Source organism: Elephas maximus, chromosome 3 (assembly GCF_024166365.1).
Source record: "Elephas maximus indicus isolate mEleMax1 chromosome 3, mEleMax1 primary haplotype, whole genome shotgun sequence".
In the NCBI taxonomy this organism is placed as follows: domain Eukaryota; kingdom Metazoa; phylum Chordata; class Mammalia; order Proboscidea; family Elephantidae; genus Elephas; species Elephas maximus.
The window spans coordinates 206,430,833-206,457,379 of NC_064821.1; the positions used below are offsets into that span (position 1 = coordinate 206,430,833).

At 39.7% G+C, this 26,547-nt stretch overlaps 1 protein-coding gene across 1 annotated transcript in view; it reads right to left on the bottom strand.

The window, feature by feature from the left end:
• TMCO1 (transmembrane and coiled-coil domains 1) overlaps positions 1-26,547 on the bottom strand; it is a 56,620-nt gene that overhangs the window by 24,973 nt on the left and 5,100 nt on the right. Inside the window, exons 3-5 of the mRNA XM_049881120.1 lie at positions 24,522-24,581; positions 19,922-19,968; positions 18,323-18,390 (exon numbers count right to left, since the gene is read on the bottom strand). Of these exons, the coding sequence (XP_049737077.1) occupies positions 18,323-18,390; positions 19,922-19,968; positions 24,522-24,581 (175 nt within the window). The remainder of the gene's footprint in view (positions 1-18,322; positions 18,391-19,921; positions 19,969-24,521; positions 24,582-26,547) is intronic.

Sequence of the window (26,547 nt, forward strand, 5' to 3'; positions counted from 1 at the left end):
AACACCGAATAGAAAAAGAAACTGAACAACAGCAGTGAACAAAGAGAGATACACAGAGGTGCTCTGCCAGACAGACCGGCACGGCGGGGGCGTTCTGAGACAAAGTCAGCACCAACCCTGGCTGAGGAGCACAGGAGGACAACATCACAGAACTCCCAACAGGAGACACAGAAACCGTGTTGACATACTTGGAGTGAAACAAGGTGAGCGGGATACGTGTTGTTGCTGTTAGGTGCCGTAGAGTCAGTCCTGACTCATAGCAACCCTGTGTACGACAGACCAAAACAATCCTCACAATCGCTGTTATGCTTGAGCCCACTGCTGCAGCCACTGTGTTAATCTATCTTGTTGAGGGTCTTCCTCTTTTTCGCTGACCTTCTACTCTACCAAACATAATGTCCTTCTCCAGGGACTCATCCCTCCTGACATGTCCAAAGTATGTAAGACGCAGTCTTGCCATCCTTGCTTTTAAGGAGCATTCTGGTTGTACTTCTTGCAAAATAGATTTGTTCTTTCTTTTGGCAGACCATGGTATATTCAATATTCTTTGCCAATACCACAATTCAAAACTGTCAATCTTCTTCAGTCTTCCTTATTCATTGTCCAGCTTTGGCATGCATATGAGGTGACTGAAAACACCATGGCTTGCGTCAGGCCCACCTTAGTCTTCAAGGTGACATCTTTGCTTTTTAACACTTTAAAGAGGTCCTTTGCAACAGATTTGCCCAATGCAACGCGTCTTTTGATTTCTTGGCTGCTGCTTCCATAGGTGTTGACTGTGGATCCAAGTAAAATGAAATCCTTGACAACTTCAATCTTTTCTCTGTTTATCATGATGTTGCTTATTGGTCCAGTTGTGAGGATTTTGGTTTTATGTTGAGGTGTAATCCATACTGAAAGCTCTGGTCTTTGATCTTCAATAAGTGCTTCAAGTCCTCTTCACTTTCAGCAAGCAAGGATGTGTCCTCTGCATAACGCAGGTTGTTAACAAGTCTTCTTCAATCCTGATGCCGTGTTCTTCTTCATACAGTCCAGCTTCCTGGATTATGGAGCAGGATATGAACTGGATCTAAAGAGCGGAAGTACAGGAAGGAGGACGAGAGCTTCAATGATCCCAGCATACACAGAGTAGGGAGGGAGCCAGGACCTAGAGACAGGGTGACTCTCCAGTGGCAGTACCTGACTGGTAGGCGGGTGGTGAGGACGGAACAATAAACAAACGTCCCTTTTTCTCTCTGCCTCCTTTTTCTCCCATCACTCCCCACTTGCTGCCTACTGCCATACCACTCAACCACCAGAGAAAGCATCTGCGAGACCCCTGGCTGGCCGTCTCTCCACCACCTCTCCACTGCCGAAAAGAGCACTTATGAGAGACCTCCTCCCCTCTCCCCGTCACTCACCCTGCCCCTCCCCTGCTAGAGGCAGTGCCTGGCAATCCCCGGTTGCCCACCCCACCACTCTGTCTCTCAGATACAATGACGAAATTAGGACATTCCCAGATAAACAGAAATTAAGGGAATTTGTAAAAACCAGACCTTCTTTACAAGAAATATTAAAGGGAGTCCTTTGGATAGAGAAAGACAGCAGACAACAATGTGAGAGTAAGCCATATGACTGGCATCATCAACATGCCTAACCAGACAGAGAAATCTCAAAAGTAAAATAAAGATACAGAACTGAAAACAGGGAATCAGAGATGTCAATCTGAAATCAACAACTTCGAAACAAAAAGGGGGAATGAATGGTGTAGTTACAGAACTTCCATATGGGGAGGAAGTCAAGAGGATATCTACAGATAACAGACTTTTAAAGCATAGAATGATAAAGGTAAACCACAAAGTAACCACAAAGAAAATTAACAAACCTACCCACCAAAATAAAGAAAATATAAAACTCAATAAACATAAAATCAACAAAAATGAAGCAAATGAAAGATAATTCCAATCCAAATTCCAAAAGCATTCTTTAACAAGATAGAAAAACTAATCACAAATTTTATATGAAAAGGAAAGAGGCCATGGGTAAGTAAAGCATTACTGAAGAAGAACAAAATAGAAGCCTCATGCTTCCTGATCTCAGAATCTAGAACACAGCCATGGCAGTCAAAACAGCTTGGTACTGGTACAGTAACAGACACATAGACCAATGGAACAGAACTGAAAACCCAGAAGTAAATCCATCTAGCTATGGACAGTTCATCTTTGACAAAGGTTCAAAGTCCATTAAATGGAGAAGAGACAGTCTCTTCAACAAATGGTGCCGGAAAAACTGGGTATCTGTAGAAAATATAACAGGACCCATACCTTACACCATACACAAAAACTAACTCAAAATGGATCGAAGGCCTAAATATAAAACCTACAACTATAAAGACCACGGAAGAAAAAACAGAGGCCAAACCTAGGGGCCCTAATACATGGCATAAATAGTATACCAACCATAACTAAAAATGCACAAACAGCAGAAGATAAGCTAGATGAATTGGGCCTTCTAAAAATAAAACACTTGTGCTCATCAAAAGACCTCTCCAAAAGACAAAACGAAAACCTATACACTGGGAAAAAATTTTTGGCTATGACATATCCAATAAAGGGCTAATCTCTAAAATTTATAGAAAATTTCAATCTCAACAATAAAAAGACAAAAAATCCAAATGAAAAACAGGCAAAGGACATAAACAGCCATTTCTCCAGAGAACAGGCAGCTAACAAACACGTGAAAAAATGCTCGCAATCATTAGACATTAGATAGATGCAAATTAAAACTACAATGAGATACCATCTCACCCGACATCAATGGCACTAACGAAAAAAACATAAAACAACAAATGCTGGTGAGGTTGTGGGGAGACTGGGGCTCTTATACACTGCTGGTGGGAATGCCACTATGGAAAACAATATGGCGTTTCCTTAATAAGCTAGAAATAGAAATACTGTATGATCCAGCAATCCCATTCCTAGATTATACCCGACAGAAATAAGAGCTGTGACAGGAATAGGCATAAGCACACCCATGTTCATTGCGCATTATTCACAATAGCAAAAAGATGGAAACAACGGAAGTGCCCATCAACGGAGGAACAAATAAACAAACTGTGATACAAACACACAATGGAATACTATGCAACGATAAAGTATAACAACAAATCTGCAATGCATCTCGGAACATGGACGAATTTGGAGAACATTATGTTGACTGAAACAAGCCAATCACAAAAGGACAAATATTGTAGGAGACTACTATTATAAAAAAAAACAAGAAAAGGTTTACACACAGAAAAAAAACATTCCTTGATGATTACCAGGGAAGGGAGGGTAAGTGAGAATAAATCACTAAAGAGACAGAAGACACGTGGGAATACTGGTGAAGGGAAAGGCAATACACTATACGGGGGAAGTCAGCTCAACATGATAAAGGCAAAAGGGAAGACACTGACAGGAACACAAGAACAATGGGCAACTACAGCAGTTGTTGAAACACAGACAATCCTGCAACAACAGCATTAACAAAAATAATTTACGAAGAGATACACAGGTAGAAGGAAACCCTGGTGGCACAGTGGTCAAGACCTACGGCTGCTAACCAAAAGGCTGGCATTTCGAATCCCCCAGGTGCTCCTTGGAAACCCTATGTGGCAGTTCTACTCTGTCCTGTAGGGTTGCTATGAGTCAGAATTGACTCAATGGCAGTGAGTTTGTTTTTTTTTTTTTTGAGACACAGGTAGATAGGTATGCTAAAGAGGCATGGGAAGATGTAAGGGAGCATACCAACCTGCAGATACAGGTTAAGTTGTGGATATCTCTACATACATATTGTAGATGTTGCATGTATACTAATACGGACAATAGAACACACAAGGGGCACCGTCATGGAAACTTTTTATGCCCAACCAAACAACTCCTGGGATGAAGATACTAGGTTTAAAGGCTAAGGACCATAGACTCAGGATATCTATGTCCACTGGCGTAACACAGTACATAAAAACAAAGTTCTACACTCCACCCAACAGCTGCAAAGTATACTTTTTTTTTCTAGTGCACATGGAACATTCTCTAGAATAGATCACATATTAGGTCATAAAACAAACCTTTGTAGGATCCAAAACATAGAAATATTACAATGCATCTTCTCAAACCATAGGCCATAAAAGTAGAAATCAATAACAGAAAAAGCAGGGAAAAGAAATCAAATACTTGAAACTGAACAATATCCTGCTCAGAAAAGACTGGGTTATAGAAGACATTAAGGAGGGAATAAAGAAATTCATAGAATGCAACGAGAAATGAAAACACTTCCTATCAAAACCTCTGGAACACAGCGAAAGCAGTGCCCAGAGGTCAATTTATTTCAATAAATGCACACATACATAAAGAAGGAAAAGCCAAAATCAGGGAACTGTCCCTACAACTTGAAGAAATAGAAACAGAGCAACAAAAGAATCCATCAGGCACCAGAAGAAAACAAATGATAAAAATTAGGGCAGAACTAAATGAATTAGAGAACAGAAAAACAATTGAAAGAATTGACAAGCCAAAAGCTGGTTCTTCGAAAAAATTAACAAAATTGATAACCCAGAGGCCAGATTGACTAAAGAAACATAGGAAACAAATAACCCGAATAAGAAATGAGATGGGCCGTATCACAACAGACCCAACTGAACTTAAAAGAATCATATCAGATTACTATGAAAAATTGTACTCTAACAAATTTGAAAACCTAGAAGAAATGGATGAATTCCTAGAAACACACTACCTACCTAAACTAACACAATCAGAAGTAGAACAACTAAATAGACCCATAACAAAAAAGAGATCGAAAAGGTAATCAAAAAACTCCCAATAAAAAAAAGCCCCAGCCCGGATGGCTCCACTGCAGAGTCCTACCAACCTTTCAGAGAAGAGTTAACATCACTACTACTAAAGGTATTTCAAAGCATAGAATAGGATGGAATACTCCCTAACTCATTCTATGAAGCCAGCATAACCCTGATACCAAAACTACCTAAAGACAGCACAAAAACAGAAAATTACAGACCTATATCCCTCATGAACATAGATGCAAAAATTCTCAACAAAATTCTAGTCAATAGAATTCAACAACATATCAAAAAAAATAATCCACCATGACCAAGTGGGATTTACACCAGGTATGCAAGGTTGGTTCAATATTAGAAAAACAATTAATGTAATCCTCCATATAAATAAAACAAAAGACAAAAAACTACATGATCTTATCAATTGATGCAGAAAAGGCATTTGACAAAGTCCAACACCCATTCATGATAAAAACTCTCAGCAAAATAGGAATAGAAGGAAAATTCCTCAACATAATAAAGGGGTTTGACAGCAGTGGGTTATACAAACCCAACAGCGAAATGGAGAGAGCCTGAAAGCATTTTCCTTAGGAGCAGAAACCAGACAAGGATGCCCTTTATAACCACTCTTATTCAACATTGTGCTGGAAGTCCTAGCCAGAGCAATTAGGCTAGATAAAGAAATAAAGGGCATCCAGGTTGGCAAGGAAGAAGTAAAATTATCTCTATTTGCAGACGACATGATCTTCTACACAGAAAACCCTAAGGAATCCTCAAGAAAACTACTGAAACTAATAGTTCAGCAGAGTATCAGGTTACTAGATAAACATACAAAAATCAGCTGGATTCCTCTACATCAACAAAAAGAACATCAACGAGGAAATCACCAAATCAATACCATTTGCAGTAGCCCCCAAGAAGATAAAGTACTCAGGAATAAATCTTACCAAAGATGTAAAAGACCGATACAAATACTGCAAGAAACCAAAAGGGACCTACGTAAGTGGAAAAACTTACTTTGCTCATGGATAGGAAGACTTAACATTGTAAAAATGTCTATTCTACCAAAAGCCATCTATATATACAATGCACTTCTGATCCAAATTCCAATGACATTTTTTAATGCGATGGAGAAACAAATCACCAACTTCATATGGAAGGGAAAGAAGCCCCGGAAAAGTAAAGCATTACTGAAAAAGAAGAACAAAGTGGGAGGCCTCACTCTACCTGATTTTAGAACCTATTATACTGCCCCACTAGTCAGAAGAGCCTGGTACTGGTACAACAACAGGCACATAGACCAATGGAACAGAATTGAGAATCCAGATATAAATCCTTCCTCATATGAGCAGCTGATATTTGACAAAGGCCCAGTGTCAGTTAATTGGGGAAAAGATAGTCTTTTTAACAAATGGTGCTGGCATAACTGGATATCCATTTGCAAAAAAATAAAACAGGACCCATACCTCACACCATGCACAAAAACTAACTCCAAGTGGATCAAAGACCTAAACATAAAGACTAAAATTATAAAGATCGTGGAAGAAAAAATAGGGACAATGCTAGGACCCTTAACACAAGGCATAAACAGAATACAAAACATTACTAAAAATGCAGAAGGGAAACCAGATAACTGGGAGCTCCTAAAAATCAAACACCTATGCTCATGTAAAGACTTCACCAAAAGAGTAAAAAGACCACCTACAGGCTGGGAAAAAATCTTCAGCTATTACATCTCCGACCAGTGCCTGATCTGTAAAATCTACGTGATTCTGCTAAAACTCAACCACAAAAAGACAAACAACCCAATTAAAAACTGGGCAAAGGATATGAACAGGCACTTCACTAAAGAAGACATTCAGGCAACTAACAGATACATGAGAAAATGCTCTCAATCATTAGCCATTAGAGAAATGCAAATTAAAACTACAATGAGATTCCATCTCACTCCAACAAGGCTGGCATTAATCCAAAATACACAATAAATGTTGGAGAGGCTGTGGAGACATTGGAACACTTATACACTGCTGGTGGGAATGTAAAATGGTACACCACTTTGGAAATTGATTTGGCGTTTCCTTAAAAAGCTAGAAATAAAACTACCATAGGACCCAGCAATCCCACCCCTCGGAATATATCCTAGAGAAATAAGAGCCTTTACATGAACAGATATATGCACACCCATGTTTATTGCAGCACTGTTTACAATAGCAAAAAGATGGAAGCAACCAAGGTGCCCATCAACGGATGAATGAATACCTAGATTATGGTATATTCACACAATGGAATACTACGCATCGATAAAGAGCAGTGAGGAATCTGTGAAACATTTCATAACATGGAGGAATCTGGAAGGCATTATGCTGAGTGAAATTAGCCAGTTGCAAAAGGACAAACACTGTATAAGACCACTATTACAAGAACTCGAGAAATAGTTTAAACTGAGAACACATTCTTTTGTGGCTATGAGAGGGAGGAGGTAGGGAAAGTGGGAGAGGGTATTTACTAACTAGATAGTAGATAAGAACTACTTTAGGTGAAGGGAAGGACAACAAACAATACAGGGGAGGTCAGCACAACTGGACTAAAGCAAAAGCAAAGAAGTTTCCTGAATAAACTGAATGCTTCAAAGGTCAGAAAAGCAGGGCAGGGGTTTTGGGACCATGGTTTCAGGGGACATCTAAGTCAATTGGCAAAATAAAATCTATTAAGAAAACATTCTGCATCCCACTTTGAAGTGTGGCATCTGGGGTCTTAAATGTTAGCAAGCGGCCATCTAAGATGCATCAATCAGTCTGAACCCATCTGGATCAAAAGAGAGTGAAGAACACCAAGGACACAAGGTAATTATGAGCCCAAAAGGCAGAAAAGGCTACATGAACTAGAGACTACGTCATCCTGAGACCAGAAGAACTAGATGGTGACCGGCCGCAACCGATGACTGCCCTGATAGGGAACACAACAGAGAACCCCTGAGGGAGCAGGAGAACAGTGGGATGCAGACCCCAAATTCCCATAAAAAGACCAGGATTAATGGCCTGACTGAGACTAGAAGGACCCCACGGTCATGGTTCCCAAACCTTCTGTAGGCCCAGGACAGGAACCGTTCCCGAAACCAACACATCAGACATGGATTGGACTGGACAATGGGTTGGAGAGAGATGCTGATGAGGGATGAGCTACTTGCATCAGGTGGACACTTGAGACTATGTTGGCATCTCCTGTCTGGAGGGGAGACAGGAGGGTAGAGGGGGTTAGGAGCTGGCAAAATGGTCACGGAAAGAGAGACTGGAAGGAGGGAGTGGGCTGTCTCATTAGGGGGAGAGTAAGTAGTAACGTGTATGTAAGTTTATATGTGAGAGACTGACTTGATTTGTAAACTTTCACTTAAAGCACAATAAAAATTATTTTAAAAAAAAGTTGTCCATCCTACTTTGGTGAGCAGCATCTAGGATCTTAAGAGCTTACAAGCAGCCATCTAAGATACAACCAGTGGCCTCTTCTTGTCTGGAGCAAATGAGAGTGAAGAAAACCAAAGACTCAAGGAGTAATTAATCCAAAAAACTAAGGGATCACGTGCGCCATAGCCTTCACAACCCCGAGACCAGAAGAACTAGATGGTGCTTGGCTACCACTACCGACCACTCAGACCAGGACCACAACAGAAGATTCCAGACAGAGTGGGAGAAAAATGTAGAACAAAAAATCTAATCCATAAAAAAAGACCAGATTTACTGGCCTGAGACTGGAGGAACCTCTGAGACTATGGCTCTACGACACCCGACTTGGAATCACAGCTGTTACTGGAAAACAGTTTCCAGTCAAGCAACAGACAGGCCATATAAAATAAACAATAACACCAAAAAAGAAGTGTGCTCTGTAGAACAATTACAGGAGACCAAAAGGTCATCATTTGCCTAAAACCAGACATTAAAAGGCAGGAAGGGGTAGGGAAACCGGAGGAAAGTAAAAGGGGAACTCAGGGTGGAAACACGGAGAGTGCTGACACAGTGTGGGGATTGCAAATGCTTTATGTACAATTTGTTGAATGCGAAACCAAGTTGCTCTGTAATCTTTCACCTAAACACAATAAAATATTAAAAAGCCTACAAATAAAAAACGAAGCAAACAAACAAACAAACAAAAAACCAAGGGAAAGCTTTTCTTACTGCCAATAGTTGTCTTTTACAAGAAGGTAAGCCTAATAATAAAATTCTTCATATCATTTTCCTTCTAAGATACTCCATTTGACTTTTATAGCAAGGAGAACTTATAGCATAAAACAAACAAAAAAAAACCATTGAATGATATTTTATCTTGTACTGATGAACTGTATAACTTATTTGTTGAGTACCTGTTATATCTTTAAGTCTGTTAAAAATCATATAGGACATACATTTTAAATAACAGCTATTGACATAGAGCTTTAGTAGATGGCAAATAAAACAAAAATACATAACGCACTGCAGAACACATGAGAGATGACCATTCAGTATTAAATGGTAATATACAGGTGATAAGTGCTACGAAAATTCAGAAAGGAATATACGGGGGCTCTGCTGACTAGGAAAGTAATTTTGTTCCCAACATTTTCTTGCATATAACTTTGAAATCTCAGTCCTCTACAAACTTCTTAAGTATTATAGTGGTGACATAAGCATTCTCTTCATGTCCTCCTTATCTTTATTGGTACCTTCTATTTTTCATCATTAAGTATTTAACCCTCCTCTGGTTGTTCTAATTCAATATAAATTAGAATTACAGGGGGGATGGAAGGGAGGGAAGGAGAAAGAGTGAGAGGGAGGGGATTTGGAAACAATGAGACAAAATTATTTGTCTGATGATATGCTTATCTATCTAGAAAATCAGAGAATCAAGTTAAAACCTACTAGAACCTATTATGGTGTTGGCGAAGAATATTGAATATGCCGTGAACTGCCAGAAGAATTAACAAGTCTGTCTCGGAAGAACTACAGCCAGAGTGCTCCTTGGAAACAAGGACGGTGAGACTCCATCTTATCAACTTTGGACATGTTATCTGGAGGGATCAGTCCCTAGAGAAAGACATCATGCTTGGTAAGGCAGAGCATTGGCGAAAAACAGCAAGACCCTCAATGAGATGGACTGACATGGTGGCTGCAACAGTGGGCTCAAATATAGGAATGGCTGTGAGGATGGCACAGAACCTGACATTCTGCTGTACACAGATTCCCTGTGAGTCTGAGCCAAATTGATGGCACTTAACAATAACAACAGCAGAAACCATAGGAGTTCAGCAAGATGGCCAGTTAGAAAATAAAATCACAAAAACTGATTATTTATATACCAACAGCAACAAGCTAGAAAAATAAAACATATGTAAGATTTATTTGGAAAAAAGTACATAAAAGTAGATTTAGCAGAAATACCATGTTCCTGGAGGGAAGATTAAGAATTATAAAGGTGACTAATAAACTCAAAATTAATGTATTAGGTGATTACGAGGGAAGGGAAGGATGGCAAGTGGAAGTCACTAACTAGATAGTAGACAAGTTAACTTTGGTGAAGGGAAAGACACACAATGTAGAGAAAGGCAACACAACTTGACCAAGGCAGTCATAGAAGCTTCTTAGACACATCCAAACACCTTGAGGGATCAAGTTACTGGGGCTGTGGGTTGGGGACCATGGCCTCAGAGGGCATGCTAGGTCAATCGGCATAAAGTAGTTCATAAAGAAAATTCTACATCTTACTTTGGTTCATAGTGTCTTGGGTCTTAAAAGCTTGTTAACCGTCATCTAAAATACAATTATTGGTCCCATCTTGTCCAGAGCAAAGGAGAATGAAGAAAACCAAGGACACAAGGAAAATATCAGTTGAAAGGACTAATGGACCACATAAGCCACAGCCACCACCAGCCTGAGTCCAGAGGAAATAGATGGTGCTTGGCTACCACCACCGACCGTTCTGACAGGGATCACAATAGAGGACACAGACAGAGCTGGGGAAAAAAGTAGAGCCAAATTAAAATTCATACAAAAAGACCAGACAGCAACTGGAGGAACGCCCAAGACTATGGCCCCCAGATGCCCGGCTAACTCAGAACTGAAGCCAGTCCTGAGTTCCACCTTTCAGCCAAAGATTAGACAGGCCTATAAAACAGTAACACATGTAGGGAACATGTTCAGTCAAGTATATGAGATCAAATGGGCAACACCTGCCCAAAAGCAAAGATGAGAAGGCAGGAAGGGAAAGGAAAACTGGACAAATGGACAGGGAGAATCCGGGGTGAAAAGGGGAAGGGTTTTGACACATTGCAGGGATTGTAATCAATGTCACAAAACAATTTGTGTAGGAATTTTTGAATGAAAAACTAATCTGTGCTGTAAACTTTCACCTAAAACACAATAAAATTTAAAAAATATACTAAGGTATAAATTTAACACAATTTCAATCAAAACTCCAAAGGGATAATTTTAAAGTGACACTTGACCGATTTTAAAATTCATGTGAAAAAATGTGTTTCCAAAACAGTGAATAGTGCACTAGAACAAAGTAATTTGTAGGTAGTGAAAAGAAAAAAAGCTTGAAAACGAGCTGGTACCAAAGCATGGAACGCCCTGAAAGTCAGGGTAAGAAGCTTGACTTAAGTCAGTAGTCAGAGACACATGGTGACAACAGCATGGACTTTAGAGTCAGCAAGTCATGGGTTAAATTCCACTCAACATCCACTAGCGTTGAGACCTCGGGCAAAGCAAATAACCGGAGTTTCACTGCCTTATCTTTAAAATAAGGATTATAATCCCTATTTCAGAGGGAGGTTAAGAGAACTAAAAGGATAACATATGTAAAACGTGCCCAGCCCTGTGACCATTCAATCAGTAGATGTTGTTCTGAGTAACAGGATTCTGAGGATGGTCAACTTAACAAAGTTGGAGAGACTGGAGAGGAGATATCAACAGAAAGGAGAGCAGTTAGGAGGCCACTGTAATACTCAAGTTAAACAAACGAACAAACAAAAACCCAAAGCAGTTGCCATAGAGATGATTCCAACTCATGGCAGCCCAATGTGCTGCCGAGTAGAACTGCGTTCCTCAGGTTCTCATGGCTGTGACCTTTCGGAAGCAGGTCACAAAGCCTTCCTTCCAAGGCATTTCTCGGTGGGTTCAAACCACCAACCTCATGGTTAGTAGCCGAGTTAGGTGCCGTCAAGTTGGTTCTGATTCATAGTAACGCCATGCACAACAGAACGAAACACTGCCCAGTCCCGTGCCATCCTTACAATCGTTGTTATGTTTGAGCTCATTGTTGCAGCCACTATGTCAATCCACCTCGTTGAGGGTCTTCCTCTTTTCCGCTGACCCTGTACTCTGCCAAGCATGATGTCCTTCTCCAGGGACTGATCCCTCCTGACAACATGTCCAAAGTATTTAAGACGCAGTCTCGCCATCCTTGCTTCTAAGGAGCATTCTGGTTGTACTTCTTCCAAGACAGATTTGTTGGTTCTTTTGGCAGTCCATGGTATACTCAATATTCTTCGCCAACACCACAATTCAAAGGCGTCAATTCTTCTTTGGTTTTCCTTATTCACTGTCCAGCTTTCACATGCATATGATGTTGTTGTTGTTAGATGACGTCAAATTGCTTTCAGCTTATACCAACCCCATGTGACAGACCAGAACTGCCTCATAGGGTTTTCTAGGCTATAATCTTTAAGAGAACAGATTGCCAGGGTCTTTCTCCCAAGAGGCTGCTGGGAGGGTTCGAACTGTCAACCCTTCCTTTCATAGCCAAACAATTACTAGAGGGGGAAAAAAGAAATGAGTGCTGGAATGAGGATGGAAGCTGGCACTAAGATGGACAAAATAGGGCATGGATATGCGGTTGGACGGATATGCGGGCGGAAGGATACACATACGCAGATGGCTGGCTGGCTGGCTGGATGGCTAGACATACAGAGGGAGATAGAATGAACAGGAACCGTTAACTGATGGAATAGGGAGTTGAAAGTATTAGAGGTAACTTAGTGCCTAGAATTAAATTTGGCATAGGGCAAATAATAAATGCTGAAAGAAAGGAACAAGGAGAGGGAGGGAAACAATAAAGGTTTCAATTGCAGGTGACTGAGAGAATTGAGTACACCCGAGAGACATAAATATAAGGGATGAGTGCTGCTTTGGCAGGGAACAAAATGGACTCCAAGAAAGTCCCAGTAATAACGTAAAGAAAAAGAACTTCTCAAGGCCCAGAGACAGGCTCTTCTCTGTTGCCAAGAAAATGAAAAGTAATTGGGAAGTGAGTTATTGTTACACAATCTCTCCCTTTTAAAGAGACCTCTATAATGGAGCGTCTACAAATTACAAACGCCCTATACATAGAAAAGAAGAGCAAATTTTCAACAAGTAAATCAATGTTGCCTACTCTAAGGCAATAAGCACCTTGAAGGGTTGGCCTGAGCAATTTTCTTTTACCTTTCACAATGTTGGGCACACACAAACATAAATGCATGCAGCCTTTTAAATGGAATAAACAAAAAATTAAATACTTGAAACTTATATAAATATTCACGTACCATAGTCAGAGAAAATTCAAAACTGGAACGGGAAAAAATCAAAGGATGAAAAGCAAACAAAAATGACTACTGACTCAAAGAGGGAAAAAATAAATAAATTATTATACTTCGTGGTTGTGTGATTCTATCATTTAAATAAAATATATTAGCTTCATTTGGTAACTAAACCACCTATGGATTCAAACCAAACTATGTGTTAAAATCTAGTTTTAACCACAGAAAAGTATCAGAGAATTGGCAAAATCTTCGAAAAATGTGAACATTCTCTCCTATCTGTGAATATGAACATAAGCCAAGATGATTCATTTCCATGTTTCACAACTTAGTTCACTAGGGTGAAAAACAAAAAAGGGTGAAGGAGCCCTAAAAATCTAGGTGCTTGGCCTAAGGAGAGGCTTCTGCCATAGATTTAGCCCTGACTCCATTTTTTTTTTTTTACTGCTTATTCTGAGCAGACTCTCAAAAGTCAGCTAGCTGAAATACCTCAGGGAGCCTGTAGGTTCCTTCCCTTCCTTTCACAGTGTGCTACCGGGACGGGTACTCACTCAGACTGCCCCCTCCAAAATCCATCAAAACAATGCTTAATGGATCTTGCAATTGTCTGGTGTCTATTAAATCATGATTTTATGAATATCAACCAATCAGAATTTTTTTTCCTTTTAAGTTCCTGGATTTTCCTACACTGGAGTACTTTTGTGAATTCTCACAAAGGCTGCCCGACCTGGATCTTTCTATTCCTTCGATAAATCTCTTTAATTTTAACAGAAGCTCCAGTTTGCTCTCTGACACAAGTCAAGACTTCTCCCTACTCATATCTAATGTCAATCCCCCCACCCATCGTTAAGGAGATCATAGCTGTGAAAATTAAATTTACCTTACTGACTTGCCAACATCTGCTGCCATCAAGTTGATTACGACTCTTAGTGACCCTACAGGACAGAGTAGAACTGCCCCATAGGGCTTTCAAGGAGCAGCTGGTGGATTCAAACTGCTGACCTTTTTTGGTTAGCAGTAGAGCTCTTAACCACTGCGTTACTAGGGCTAGGATGCATAATTTTGCATTATTTTTCCCAACACTGTTGGTGGATTAATAGGGGATTTAAACTGTCAAGATTTACTGCTAGGATTAAAAAAAAAAAAAAAAAAATTTTTTTTTTTTTTTGCTAGGATTGGTGCCACGACTAGCCTCTTATAATTGAAACTTTCGAGCTATCATGGACTAAAATAAAACTATATCCTAAGAGCTGGTAAAGACATTTTTATCAATTAGATGCTCATAAATTTGAGAGTTTGTTCGGTTCTACTGTAACTGGTTCACTAATATTTTCATAAAAGATCTTTGGCATCTTGGAAATCAGTAATTGCCATTTAAAATTTTTGATTCATGTTTCAAATATAGTCAAAGTCTTACTTCAGCACAGTACAGGTAATATGACTGAGGAAACAGGGCTGTGCACTTGTGCAGTAATGAATCGCTTTACAAAAAAAAACTTCACCTTTGTCCTTAGTTCCTAAGGGACAATTCTTGGACTCACCTGAGTGACTGAGGTGCCTTTATTTTCTAAAACCTCCAGGCCACACCTGAGGATTTGTGCTAATGATGAGGGGGCTGCCAGACCAGAAAGGCCACCTGGTAGTCCCGCAACAACCAACCTCAGGAGGCCTGATTTAACCTATCATGCATATACGATGAGACCTCAATCATGACTATGGTAATGAAGCCAATAAAAGCTCTGAACGCAGAGGCTGCGAGAGCATCCTGGTTGTCTGCCCTCTTTGAGACATGGAAGCTTTGCATTGGTTGTCATGCCCTCTGTGAGACATGGAAGCTTTGCATCGGTTGTCATGCCCTCTGTGAGACATGGAAGCTTTGCATCGGTTGTCATGCCCTCTGTGAGACATGGAGGCTTTGCATCGGTTGTCATGCCCTCTGTGAGACATAGAAGCTTTGCATCGGTTGTCATGCCCTCTGTGAGACATGGAAGCTTTGCATCGGTTGTCATGCCCTCTGTGAGACATGGAAGCTTTGCATCGGTTGTCATGCCCTCTGTGAGACATGGAGGCTTTGCATCGGTTGTCATGCCCTCTGTGAGACATGGAGGCTTTGCATCGGTTGTCATGCCCTCTGTGAGACATGGAAGCTTTGCATCGGTTGTCATGCCCTCTGTGAGACATGGAGGCTTTGCATCGGTTGTCATGCCCTCTGTGAGACATGGAGGCTTTGCATCGGTTGTCATGCCCTCTGTGAGACATGGAGGCTTTGCATCGGTTGTCATGCCCTCTGTGAGACATGGAGGCTTTGCATTGGTTGTCATGCCCTCTGTGAGACATGGAAGCTTTGCATTGGTTGTCATGCCCTCTGTGAGATATGGAAGTTCTGCATTGGTTGTCATGCCCTCTGTGAGATATGGAAGTTCTGCTTTGGCTTATGCCCTCTTTGAGACATGGAAGCTTTGCATTGGTTGTCATGCCCTCTTTGACATATGGGAGCTTTGCACTGGGAACCCTCCCAGGCCTTAACCACGTATCTCTTCCCTACGATGATCCTCATTTGTATCCTTTCACTATAATAAATCTGTAATCGTAAATACAGTATGTCCTGTGAGTTGTTCCAAAGAACCCAAAGGAGTAATGGGAGCCAGCAAGTGAAACGGAGGGGGTCCAGAGGAGGTCCCCAGGTAGGAAAATCCCAGATATGCAGCCAGCAGGCTAGAAGTAAGGGTGTCATGTGAACCCGAGTTTGCAGCTGGCGTCTGTATATATGGCAGTCTGAACGACAGTGTCCTTCTAACTTGTGAGCCCTGGTCTAGTTTCAGATCCCTATAGGGGCAGAGAGAGGGAGAACCTTGGGGTAGCTGGTGTCAGAGATGATTGACAAGTGGGAAAGTGGGGATTTGATTAATCTTCACATTCTGGGGATTGGATTTATGTTGATTCTTATCCATGAAGCACTTATAAATATTTTTATTCAGTCAACAAATACCTGTGCCAGGCCCTGAATCCTAAGGACATATAAATTACTACATATAAAGACTGTGAAAGACTTAGTCTATTAGAGGGAGACAAACATAAGTCTGGTAAAGAAGGAATCATGAAAAGTTTCGTAGAGGAAGTAAACCTTGATGTGAGTTTTAAATAGCAAAAAGAGATCCTATAGGACAGTGGAACTGCCCCATAGAGTTTCCAAAGAGCAGCTGGTGGATTCAAACTGCCAACCTTTTGGTTAGCAGCTGTAGCTTGCCATAGCTCTTAATCACTGTGCCACCAGGGCTCCAAAAGGGAGAAAGAAGGCTAGGAATATAGAAGTGTGCAATAAACTGGGGATGGAGTCAAGAAGAACACTTCAGCAAGAAATGAATCAGAATGCAGACAGGACAAACCTGTGGAATCATCTCCTCTATAAAGCCCTTCTTGGTATCTTCTCTAGGCCTTCGCCCAGCTGAAACCAACCTCTCATATAGTAGGCACTTCACAGGTGGTGAAAGAAAGAAATGCTGGGGGTAGGGGGAGAGGGCAGAGGGAGAGACAGGCAAAAAGAAAGGGGAAGGTGGAGGGGCGGAAGGGAATGAAATTCTGGTATGCGTGCGATGGTTCACGTTAGTTCTGGAAAGGTAATAAATGACTGTCATCCTTGGATATTTTCCCAACTTCTATCAAAAGTGGTTCCATAATTACTCAGATCAGCTATATGTTAGTTTAGACAATAGTAACTTACCTTATCATTAAACAAGATTATAGTTGTTAGGACTCTATTTTAAGAGTCAAAACATCCTTACATGACTACCTTCATTTTGAGGTAGCATGCCCATAAGCAACTTAAGAACAGAGGAAACGTATTATACTCTTTTTAGAGGCCCTATAATGCCTAAGCCTTTGCCTCATATATAAAATATCTCCAATATTAAAAGGGTGAAAAATTTATCATATAATTGTATTCTATCGAAATTAAATGTTCTTGATTTTGATAACTGTATTAGGGTTACAGAAGAGAATATCCTTGTTCTGAGGCGATACACACTGAAGTAATTATGGGCAAAGGGGCAGGGTGCCTAAGAAGTATGGGTTAAAAGGTCAGGATATGCTCCAATTATTCAGAAAAATACATAAATAATGTATATGAGTAAATAAATGATATATAGAGAGAGCAAGAGTAAGAAAGACAGTGAAACAAAGAAGTAAGCCAAGTTTGTTCCCAGCTTTTCACTGACTAGCTGTGTGACCTCAGGCAAGATATTCTGCAGATGATGGTGCCCGGATACCCTACCAACTGCTGTGACTGGGAACACAACAGAGAGTTCTGGACACAGTGGTAGAAAATTGTAGAACAAAAAATCAAATTCACTGAAAAGACCAGACTTACTGGTCTGACAGAGGTTGGAGGAACTCCTGAGATTATGGCCCTAAGATACTCTTCCAACCTGGAACTAAAGCCATTCCCAGAGACCACCTCCCAAACAAACAATAGACTAGCACAAACAATAACACCCGAGAGGAATGTACTCCTCAGAACAATTGATTATACGAGATCAAAAGGGCATTATCTGCCCAAAAGCGAAGATGAGAAGGCAGGAAGGGATAGAAAATCAGGACAAAAGAAAATGGGGGAATCAGGGCGGAAATGGGGAGAGTGCTGACACACTGTGGGGGATGAAATCAAAGTCACGAAATACTTTATACACAAACTATTGAATGAGAAACTAATTTGCTCTGTAAACTCCCCCCCCTCCACCCCACACACACAAAAATCAGGGAGGCTGGGAAAAAATAGAGGATAATCTGCAAATGAGAGAGAAAGCAAATGGGGCAAAATGTTGACAACTGTGAATGTGGACAATGGATATATGTACTATCCTTACAACTTTTCTATGAACTTTGAAATTATGGAAAATATTAACAAAAAAGTTAACTGCCCACATACACAGAGTAATAGTTAGGCAAAATAATCTAAAAATACTCACATGGAATTGAACATTCCCATTAGGGCAGTAAAACAAAAGCCAATTGCAAACATGGATTTCATTCGAACCTGTAAAGAGACCACAAATTGTCATTTTACACTAAACAAAAAAAAAACAAAAACTCCAGCTACTAAGACACACCCCCAAAAGTTTTGGTTTCATGTCATTTTTAAAAGGGCACCCTTTAGAAAAAAAGCTGTTTGTCAGCTAACCCACCCTCCACTCCAATACCTCTTCTCCTTGCCACCTCATAATATTGGGGATGCCATGTGACCTAATTCTGATCAATGAGTTTTACGTACAAGTACTGGATGGAGCTTCTGGGGGGGAAAAAAAAAATTAAGGGACAAGCTTGGATGGCATCCCCTTAGGACTTTTGCTCATTCTTCCTCTTGCCTGAAATGATGAATGTAACACCTGCAGGTGAGGCAGCCATCAGACAACCAAGAAGACAAAAGTCTTAAACTAAGGCTGGCAAAGCTCAGGTCCTTGATGGCATTAGTGGGCTGCTACACCAGCCCAGGACTGCCAACATGCGGACTTCTTGCATGAAAACAAGAAACCTTTGCCTGTTTAAGCCAGTATATCAGTCTTTAGGTATTCTGTTACTGGCAGCAAAATCCTTTCTTAGTTATATAAATTTCTTAATGTATAAATATATAAATTAACAAGAGATTATAAGGATATAAGATTAACAGTTGTTATCTCTGGATGGTGTGTTTATGGGCAATTTTTTATCTCTTCTTCCTTCTATAGCTTCCAAATTTGCTATGGCGAACACATATTAATGTTATTTTTTATAACATGCACTCTTATAATCTTAACAAGAATTTCAAGACCTCTGGGTGAGTGAAAGAGCTGTTGCACAGTTCAGACATCCTGTGTTAACTACACAGAAGTAGGAACTTAGTCGAGCAATGTTAATTAGCCTAGCTTTGTACCTTAGAAGGAGCCCTGGCAGTACAGCGGTTAAGAGCTATGGCTGCAAACCAAAAGGTCAGCAGTTTGAATCTACAAGCCGCTCCGTGAAAACGCTATGGGGCAGTTCTGCTCTGTCCTATAGGGGTCGCTATGAGTCGGAATGAACTCAACAGCAAGAGGTTTTTTTATACCTTAGAAAGACAAGCTTGACTGAACCCTATCTATAAATAATGAGTAATGAAATCATATTTCCTCACTCTTTGACATGTCCAACGCTCAGAACAAAACGCACTAATAAAAGCCACCTATAATATTCCAACTTCTGTGCTGAGGTTACACAGGTCAGCATAAAACCAAGGATTCAGTATTAATAAGGGAGAAAAAGAAAATAAACTACTTTGTTTAAAAACACAATAAGGAAACTATGCAAGAAATGTGTGAAGAGGATAAATTATGACCCCGAGACAACCTGAAGAGGCTATTTGTGTTATTAAAATGAAGTTTAAGAGAAGTAGCATATTTTTACTTCTGTGCAGTCCAGGAGCACTCATATATTATGCATGGCATACACAGACTACACACCTCTGAAGAGGTGAGTGCAACGCGCTTGATGCAAATCAGGGTCCTTTGCTGAAAATGTTAAGTGGTTCACCACAAAGTTATATTCGGGACTCTTACCATTGATAGATCTCTGTTGTTATTTTTCAGTTTCTCTTCTTGCCTCTCTGAAAAGAATTAATGAAATGCTTAATATACGCAGTACTGAGCACAGAGCAGGTGTTAAAGTGTCACTGACTGGTGATTACAAAAGCACTTCTGTCTTAATACCACTTAGTAAGATGAAGTGAAAACCTGGAATCTTGTGTGCTTTGTACTAAAAAAAAATTCAAATATACCAGAGCATCAAAATATTTCAATTTAAACAAATAAAAATCTGTAAAGTTTAATTGTGAAAAAAAGTGCCTCTGGTATTAAACACCTTAGCTCTCTAAGATACTTTTTATATCACACCAATGGAAATGGCCTATCAGTTGATCCTTAAATGTAAGGATATGACTGTATGTAGGTGTCTCAAATATTAAGTACCCAAGACTCCCAAGAGGGTTGTAATTCCCAGTCTCTTCCACATGTTATGTTGACATGTGATGAAAATGTGTTCTATACGTCCTTGGGGGTCTGGAAATTAAGAGTACCAGAGCCCTGGTGGCACAGTGGTTAAGAGCTCAGGCTGCTAGCCAAAAGGTCAGCAGTTTGAATCCACCAGTCTCACCTTGGAAACCCTATGGGGCAGTTCTACTCTGTCCTATAGGGGTTGTATGAGTCAGAATCGACTCGCTGGCAATGGGTTAAGTTGTTCACACAGGTACTTCATATTCAACATGTTCAAACCTAAAGCCATCTTCTCTTTCCTTCCCCACTCTAATCTAATCTGCTACTCCTCCAACAATTCCTCTCCAGATCAGAAATCTGGGCCTCTTCCTAGACTCATCCCTCTCTCTGTATCCTACAGCTAGCTAAATGTCATCACGTCCTGTTACATCTACCTCCTGCATACCTTTTGCATCTAGCTGGATTTTTCATAATGTGCCTAATGGTGCAAATGCCAAGGTGAAATACAGTAAAATAATTTTATGAAGTCCAAAATAATGTACCTTAGGTTTACAGAATTCTGATAGTCTGGCTTAATCCAAGAGTAAAATTTACCTGTCTGTCAGTTTGTCCTCCTGGGTGGCTTGCATATTGCTATGATACTGAAAGCTATGCTACCAGTATTTCAAACTCCAGGAGGGTCACCCATGGTGGACAGGTTTCAGCAGAGCCTCCAGACTAAGACAGGCTGGGAAGAAAGCCTGGCAACCTACTTCAGAAAATTAGCCAATGAAAGCCCCATGGATCACAGAAGAATACTGTTACTTTTTGGCTGCAGCATCAGGAGAGACCAACTGCTAGAGAAGGATGTCATGTTTGGTGAAGTGGAGGGCCGACAAAGGCAAGGGAAATTCTCAATGAAATGGAATGACACAGTGGCCACAACAATGGGCTCGAGCATGCCCGTGATCACGGGGATGGCATGGTACCAGGAAGCGTTTTCTTCTGCTGTACATGGGATTGTCATGAATCTGAGCTGACTCAATGGCAACTAATAACAACAATAAGAGAACAGATAGGTTGTGGGTCCTTCAAGCAACTCTTCATAAATATTATGTCTTGTGACTTCTGATAAGATTTTGATAAGTAACTCTTTATAAATGTCATTTCTTATAAGTTCTGGTGAAATGTTTTTTGGTGAGCAAGCAAGCAATCAATGTTGCATTCCATGTTAAGATAATTTGAATGAAGATATTTTGTACTGTCACTTTAAGGGCAGAGGGTAACCTGCCTTCCATTTTTATATCCTCCCTATCTTTTATAGCAAAGCTACTTTAAAGAGCTGTCCATATGCAATGCCTTCACTTCCTCCCCATGCATTATCTTAATCCATAGAATCTGGCTTCTGTCCCCATCATGTCACCGGAACTGTTTTTGCTAAAATCACTTAGGCATTTAACACCTACGCTCAGATCCTTCCTCCCTTATGAAATGCTCCCTTTAACTTCTCTAAAAAAAAACTTCTCTGGCAACACTTTTTCAGAGCTCCACTTCTTCAACTACCCGTTAAACTCCTGTGTTTCCCCAAGGCTCTCTCCATCTTCAACCCTCTGCTCTTCTTGCCCTATATGATCTCATTTACCCTGCTGACTCAATTACTACTCACAATCATATTATTCTAAAATCAATCTGTAGCCCTTATCTATCTGCCAGTTCCAAAACTGTATACCAAGTATTTCTACCCTACTGTCACACAGGTGGAGCCCTGGTGGCACAGTGGCTAAGAGCTCAGCTGCTAACCAAAAAGGTCAGTGTTTCAAATCCACCACCTGCTGCTTGGAAACTCTATGGGGCAGTTCTACTCTGTCCTACAGGTGTCGTTGTGAATCAGAATCGGCTCAGTAGCAATGGTTTTGGTTGGTCACACAGGTACTTCATATTCAACATGTTCAAACCTAAAGCCATCTTCTCTTTCCTTCCCCACTCTAATCTAATCTGCCACTCCTCCAACATTCCTCTCCAGATCAGAAATCTGGGCCTCTTCCTAGATTCATCCCTCTCTCCATACCCTACAGCTAAGTGTCATCAAGTCCTCTTGCTTCTACCTCCTGTATATCTTTTAAATTTGTACTGTATACTCCGTTCCCACTAACACTGACCAAATTCATGCCTGGGATACTTAAAGAGTGTCCTGACTTCCTTGCCTCCAGAACGGTCCCCACTCCAATTTATTCTCCAAATTATTCTCAGAATTATCTTCCTTAAACAAAATTTGTCAATTCTCAGCTAAATCCATTAGCGGTTGCCTGATGCATTCTGGATACCAGTTAAATTTCTCAGTTTAACTTATGAAGAACTTTATGGACTAAAACAATCAAACAAAAAAATCCAAACCCATTGCTATCAAGTTGGTTCCAAATCAAAATGACCCTGTAAAAAAGAGTAGAGCTGCCCCATAGAGTTCCAAGGCTGTAAATCTTTATGGAAGCTGATGCCTACGGAGTGGCAAGTGGGTTCAAACCTCTGACCTTTCAGTTAGCCAAGCACTTAATGACATATTTCTCTAGCCTCATCTGCCTGAAGTTTACACATACCTTTTGTCATATGAAACTATTTTACAATGCCTTTGTATATGCCTAGCCTTCTACCTAGAATGTACTTTAAAAATGGGGACTCAAGAGTCATAAATGATGAGGTTCAACTCTCATATCTATCACTGACTAGCTGGTTAGGGCTGACCTTGAGCAAGTTATCTAACTTAAGCCTCAATGTACTCATCTATAAAAATGGGATCATACTGTCTCTTCCACACATGACTTATGAAAACTTTAAAAATACGTAAAGTGCTTGGTATAGTACATGGTAAGTAATCAATAAATACAGACCAGTATTATTTTTTATTTACATTCTTAGCTAGCTAATTCACACTAAAGCTTCAAGATTCAGCTGAAGCACTACCTCTTCAAGGACACCTGATCCCCTAGGTCCATTTGGATATTCTTTTTCTCTCGTTTTATAAGACTCAGAATATCTCCCTATAAGTGTACTTATTACACTGCATAGTGATCATTTATTTTGTGCTCTGTTTTCCCTCTCTAGACAGAACGACTAGAAGTCAGAATCTTTTTCTCCTTTGTTTCTCCAGTGCCTAACAGTTACTGACACATACAGAATAGATGTACAATAACATCTTACCACAGAACTAAATGAATGGGTCATTTAAGAAAGTCTGACACCCCTGCGCTAAACTGAGAAACTTTAATGGAATACGCATTGCAACAGTTTAGCGTGGTGCAATTCTCCCCAGGGGTATAACAGCAGTGATCTTGGTATGACGACAACAGCAAAAAACCCAAACCCGTTGCCGCTGATTCTGAATCATAGCGACCCTACAGGACAGAGTAGAACTGCTTCATAGGGTTTCCAAGGCTGTAACCTTTATGGGAGCAGACTGCCACATCTTTCTCCCACAGAGTGGCTGGTGGGTTCAAACCGCTGACCTTTTGCTTAGCAGCCAAGTGCCTAACCACTGTGCCACCAGAGCTCCTACGATCTAGGAATAGAAACATATTTTCTAAAACAAATACATAATTTCATAATATTTTTCTGATTTCAGAATCATAAAGTAGTACAAAATATAAATGTAATTCATACCTACTTATTTACAAATAATCTTTTTGAAACAGAATTACTGAAATTCTAAATGACGCTGAAAAAACAAAAACATATGGTCATCATTTCTCAGACTTGATAAAAATTACTCAGTAGAAAATCTCCTACCCCTTGGTGGGTCCCCATTACTAGTCAGTATTCAGTAAGGAAGCCAGGGCAACAACAAGCATAAGGAACTCAAGGTTGACTAAAAATAATCTTCTCAGATGTGGAAAAGAATATACTTTACAAACTGCCAAGAACCCTCAGCCAAGTTCAATAGCCACAACTGTCAACAACATTTTACTAAAACTGAAAATTTCAAAGGTAAGAACAACAAAAAAAAGAGCAGCTGCTTGAACTTATCTACCTCACAAAGTGGCTGAGAGAATCAAGCGAGATAATGTATGCACGTGCTTTGTAAACCGTAAAATTATACAAATGTGGATTACCACTATTAACTTTTATTTTCATCATCTGAAAATTTATTTATTTTGAAGAAAACCTAAATTTTGTTCAGATCAATATCTCACCTCACCTATTTTCTTTTTCTGCTGCCGACCAGCTGACTCTGTTATCGTTTCCTTCTTCTTTTCCACTGTAAACAACATAGTAATATAGGAAAAATTAATTAAGCATTATGCTAAAAAAGCAAAGGATGCTTTACAGCTGCTGAACCAATGAAAGAAACTTAAAAGATATAATAAGCTGACTTTGATTATGGCCCTCATTAAGTCAAGTGGCCTGCTCCCAAACCTGCTGACAGTAAACGGTAGACAGGACAGTCAAAGACTAAAACCACAGTGTAAGCATTGGTAATCAAACACCATAAAGCACTGTATTAAGTCATAATCATAATCAAAGCTGAGATGATTTCCAGACCAGCAGCTGAGGATGGTTACCTCAGGTAGAGTCTAGGCACAATTTTCAAATTCTCTCAGGTTGCTATGGCTAATTGTAGTCCTTTCTCACATTTACTATGGAAGGTAAGAAGTCATTCATTCTGTCATCCGGGACCTAAATAACGGGTACTGTTCTAGATAGATAAAAAGATAGGACACGATCCTTGATCTCTAAAGACCAATCCAGTGAGGGCAGATAATCAAGTAACGATTATAGCATAGAAAAGTGGCAAGACAGACATATGCAAGGGGTAGGAGAATGAGGAGAGTAAAAAAAAAAGCTAAGACCAACGTTTCCTGATGCATTTCAATTACTATGACAATAGAGTAACAACGAGTTTTTGAAAAGGAATAGCGTGATGCTTTATTTTATATTTACTCTGTCTGGTCACCTGGGAATGGACTAGGAATAGATATGTCAAAAGCTGCCTTTACTTAGTATATTTACATTATATCTTCCCCATATTATCTTAATATAGTTACTTTGTGAGCAAAGAGTTCCACGCATATATTATTTCTAAGAGTTGCATTAAAGAGAATTGACAGGTAGGACTCTTTCACTTAATACATTAATTATGCTGCCTAAATTCTAAAAGTAAAACTGGTATTACTGCTTTGTTAAGAAGATATAAAATTCAATTTGACTCCCTTATTTCAAATAAAATATTAAAGAGCTGACTAAAAGTTATATGTGTGTGTGTGTGTATAGAGAAGATAAGTTTTAGAATGAACCTACTTGAGAGAGGTCATGGAAAGAAATTAAGTCAAATTCCATGACACTGTTCTAAAAATAATTTTCTTAATACAAAATACACAGGAAACATTGAATGTTTTACTTGTTATCACTATTATTAAGCAAAGAAAGAAAAATATTTCTTTCCTACCCCAGAAGGATTATAACATAACAAGTTGGCATTTAACAACGGCTACATAAAAAACAAAGGCAAAAAAAAAAAAAGAAAACTAAAGAATAGAAACATAAGATGATACCATGAACATTAACCTAGTCTTTTAGCAGGCTGGGTTTTTGAGACTAAATAAATATTTTCTAGGGATAAGATAAATTAATCTAATGTTTTTCAAACTTGATGAGATTGTGAAGAAACCCTTTAGGGTTGATATTTATTCACCAAAACCTCAATTCCATAACAAGAATTAGAGATGTCAGGGTTGACGAAAGTAAAACATGTCTACGATGAAACACATCATTGCCCATGACTTCCCACTGCTTCAAGCTGAATTCCACAGTTGTGTCAAAACAGTTTATAAACTACTCCAAAAGCTTTATCCTGTTTTACTATAAACAGAAATACCTTTATACTTCACAGTAACTTCTAGTTAATAAATTCTCTCAAATAACCTTGTTATAAGAATCAAGTTAGATACACTTTAATCTTTCTCATTTACTAAAGTGTTCTTTTATTAATCTATTTTATAGCAATAACACAATGAGAGAAGTCTTACCAATATTCAAAGCACACCTATAAGCCTAGAAACCACCTGAATCAACTAACTTGGGACCTTGTGAGAAAGCATATCTTTCAGCAGGACTGCTTTTTGGATGATACCACTATTTTCCAAATAATGACAAGGATCAGATCAGCAAGAGGAAAGAAAGCTAGATTCAATTCTGACTTAAACCCAGTTGTATTTTTTTGTGTT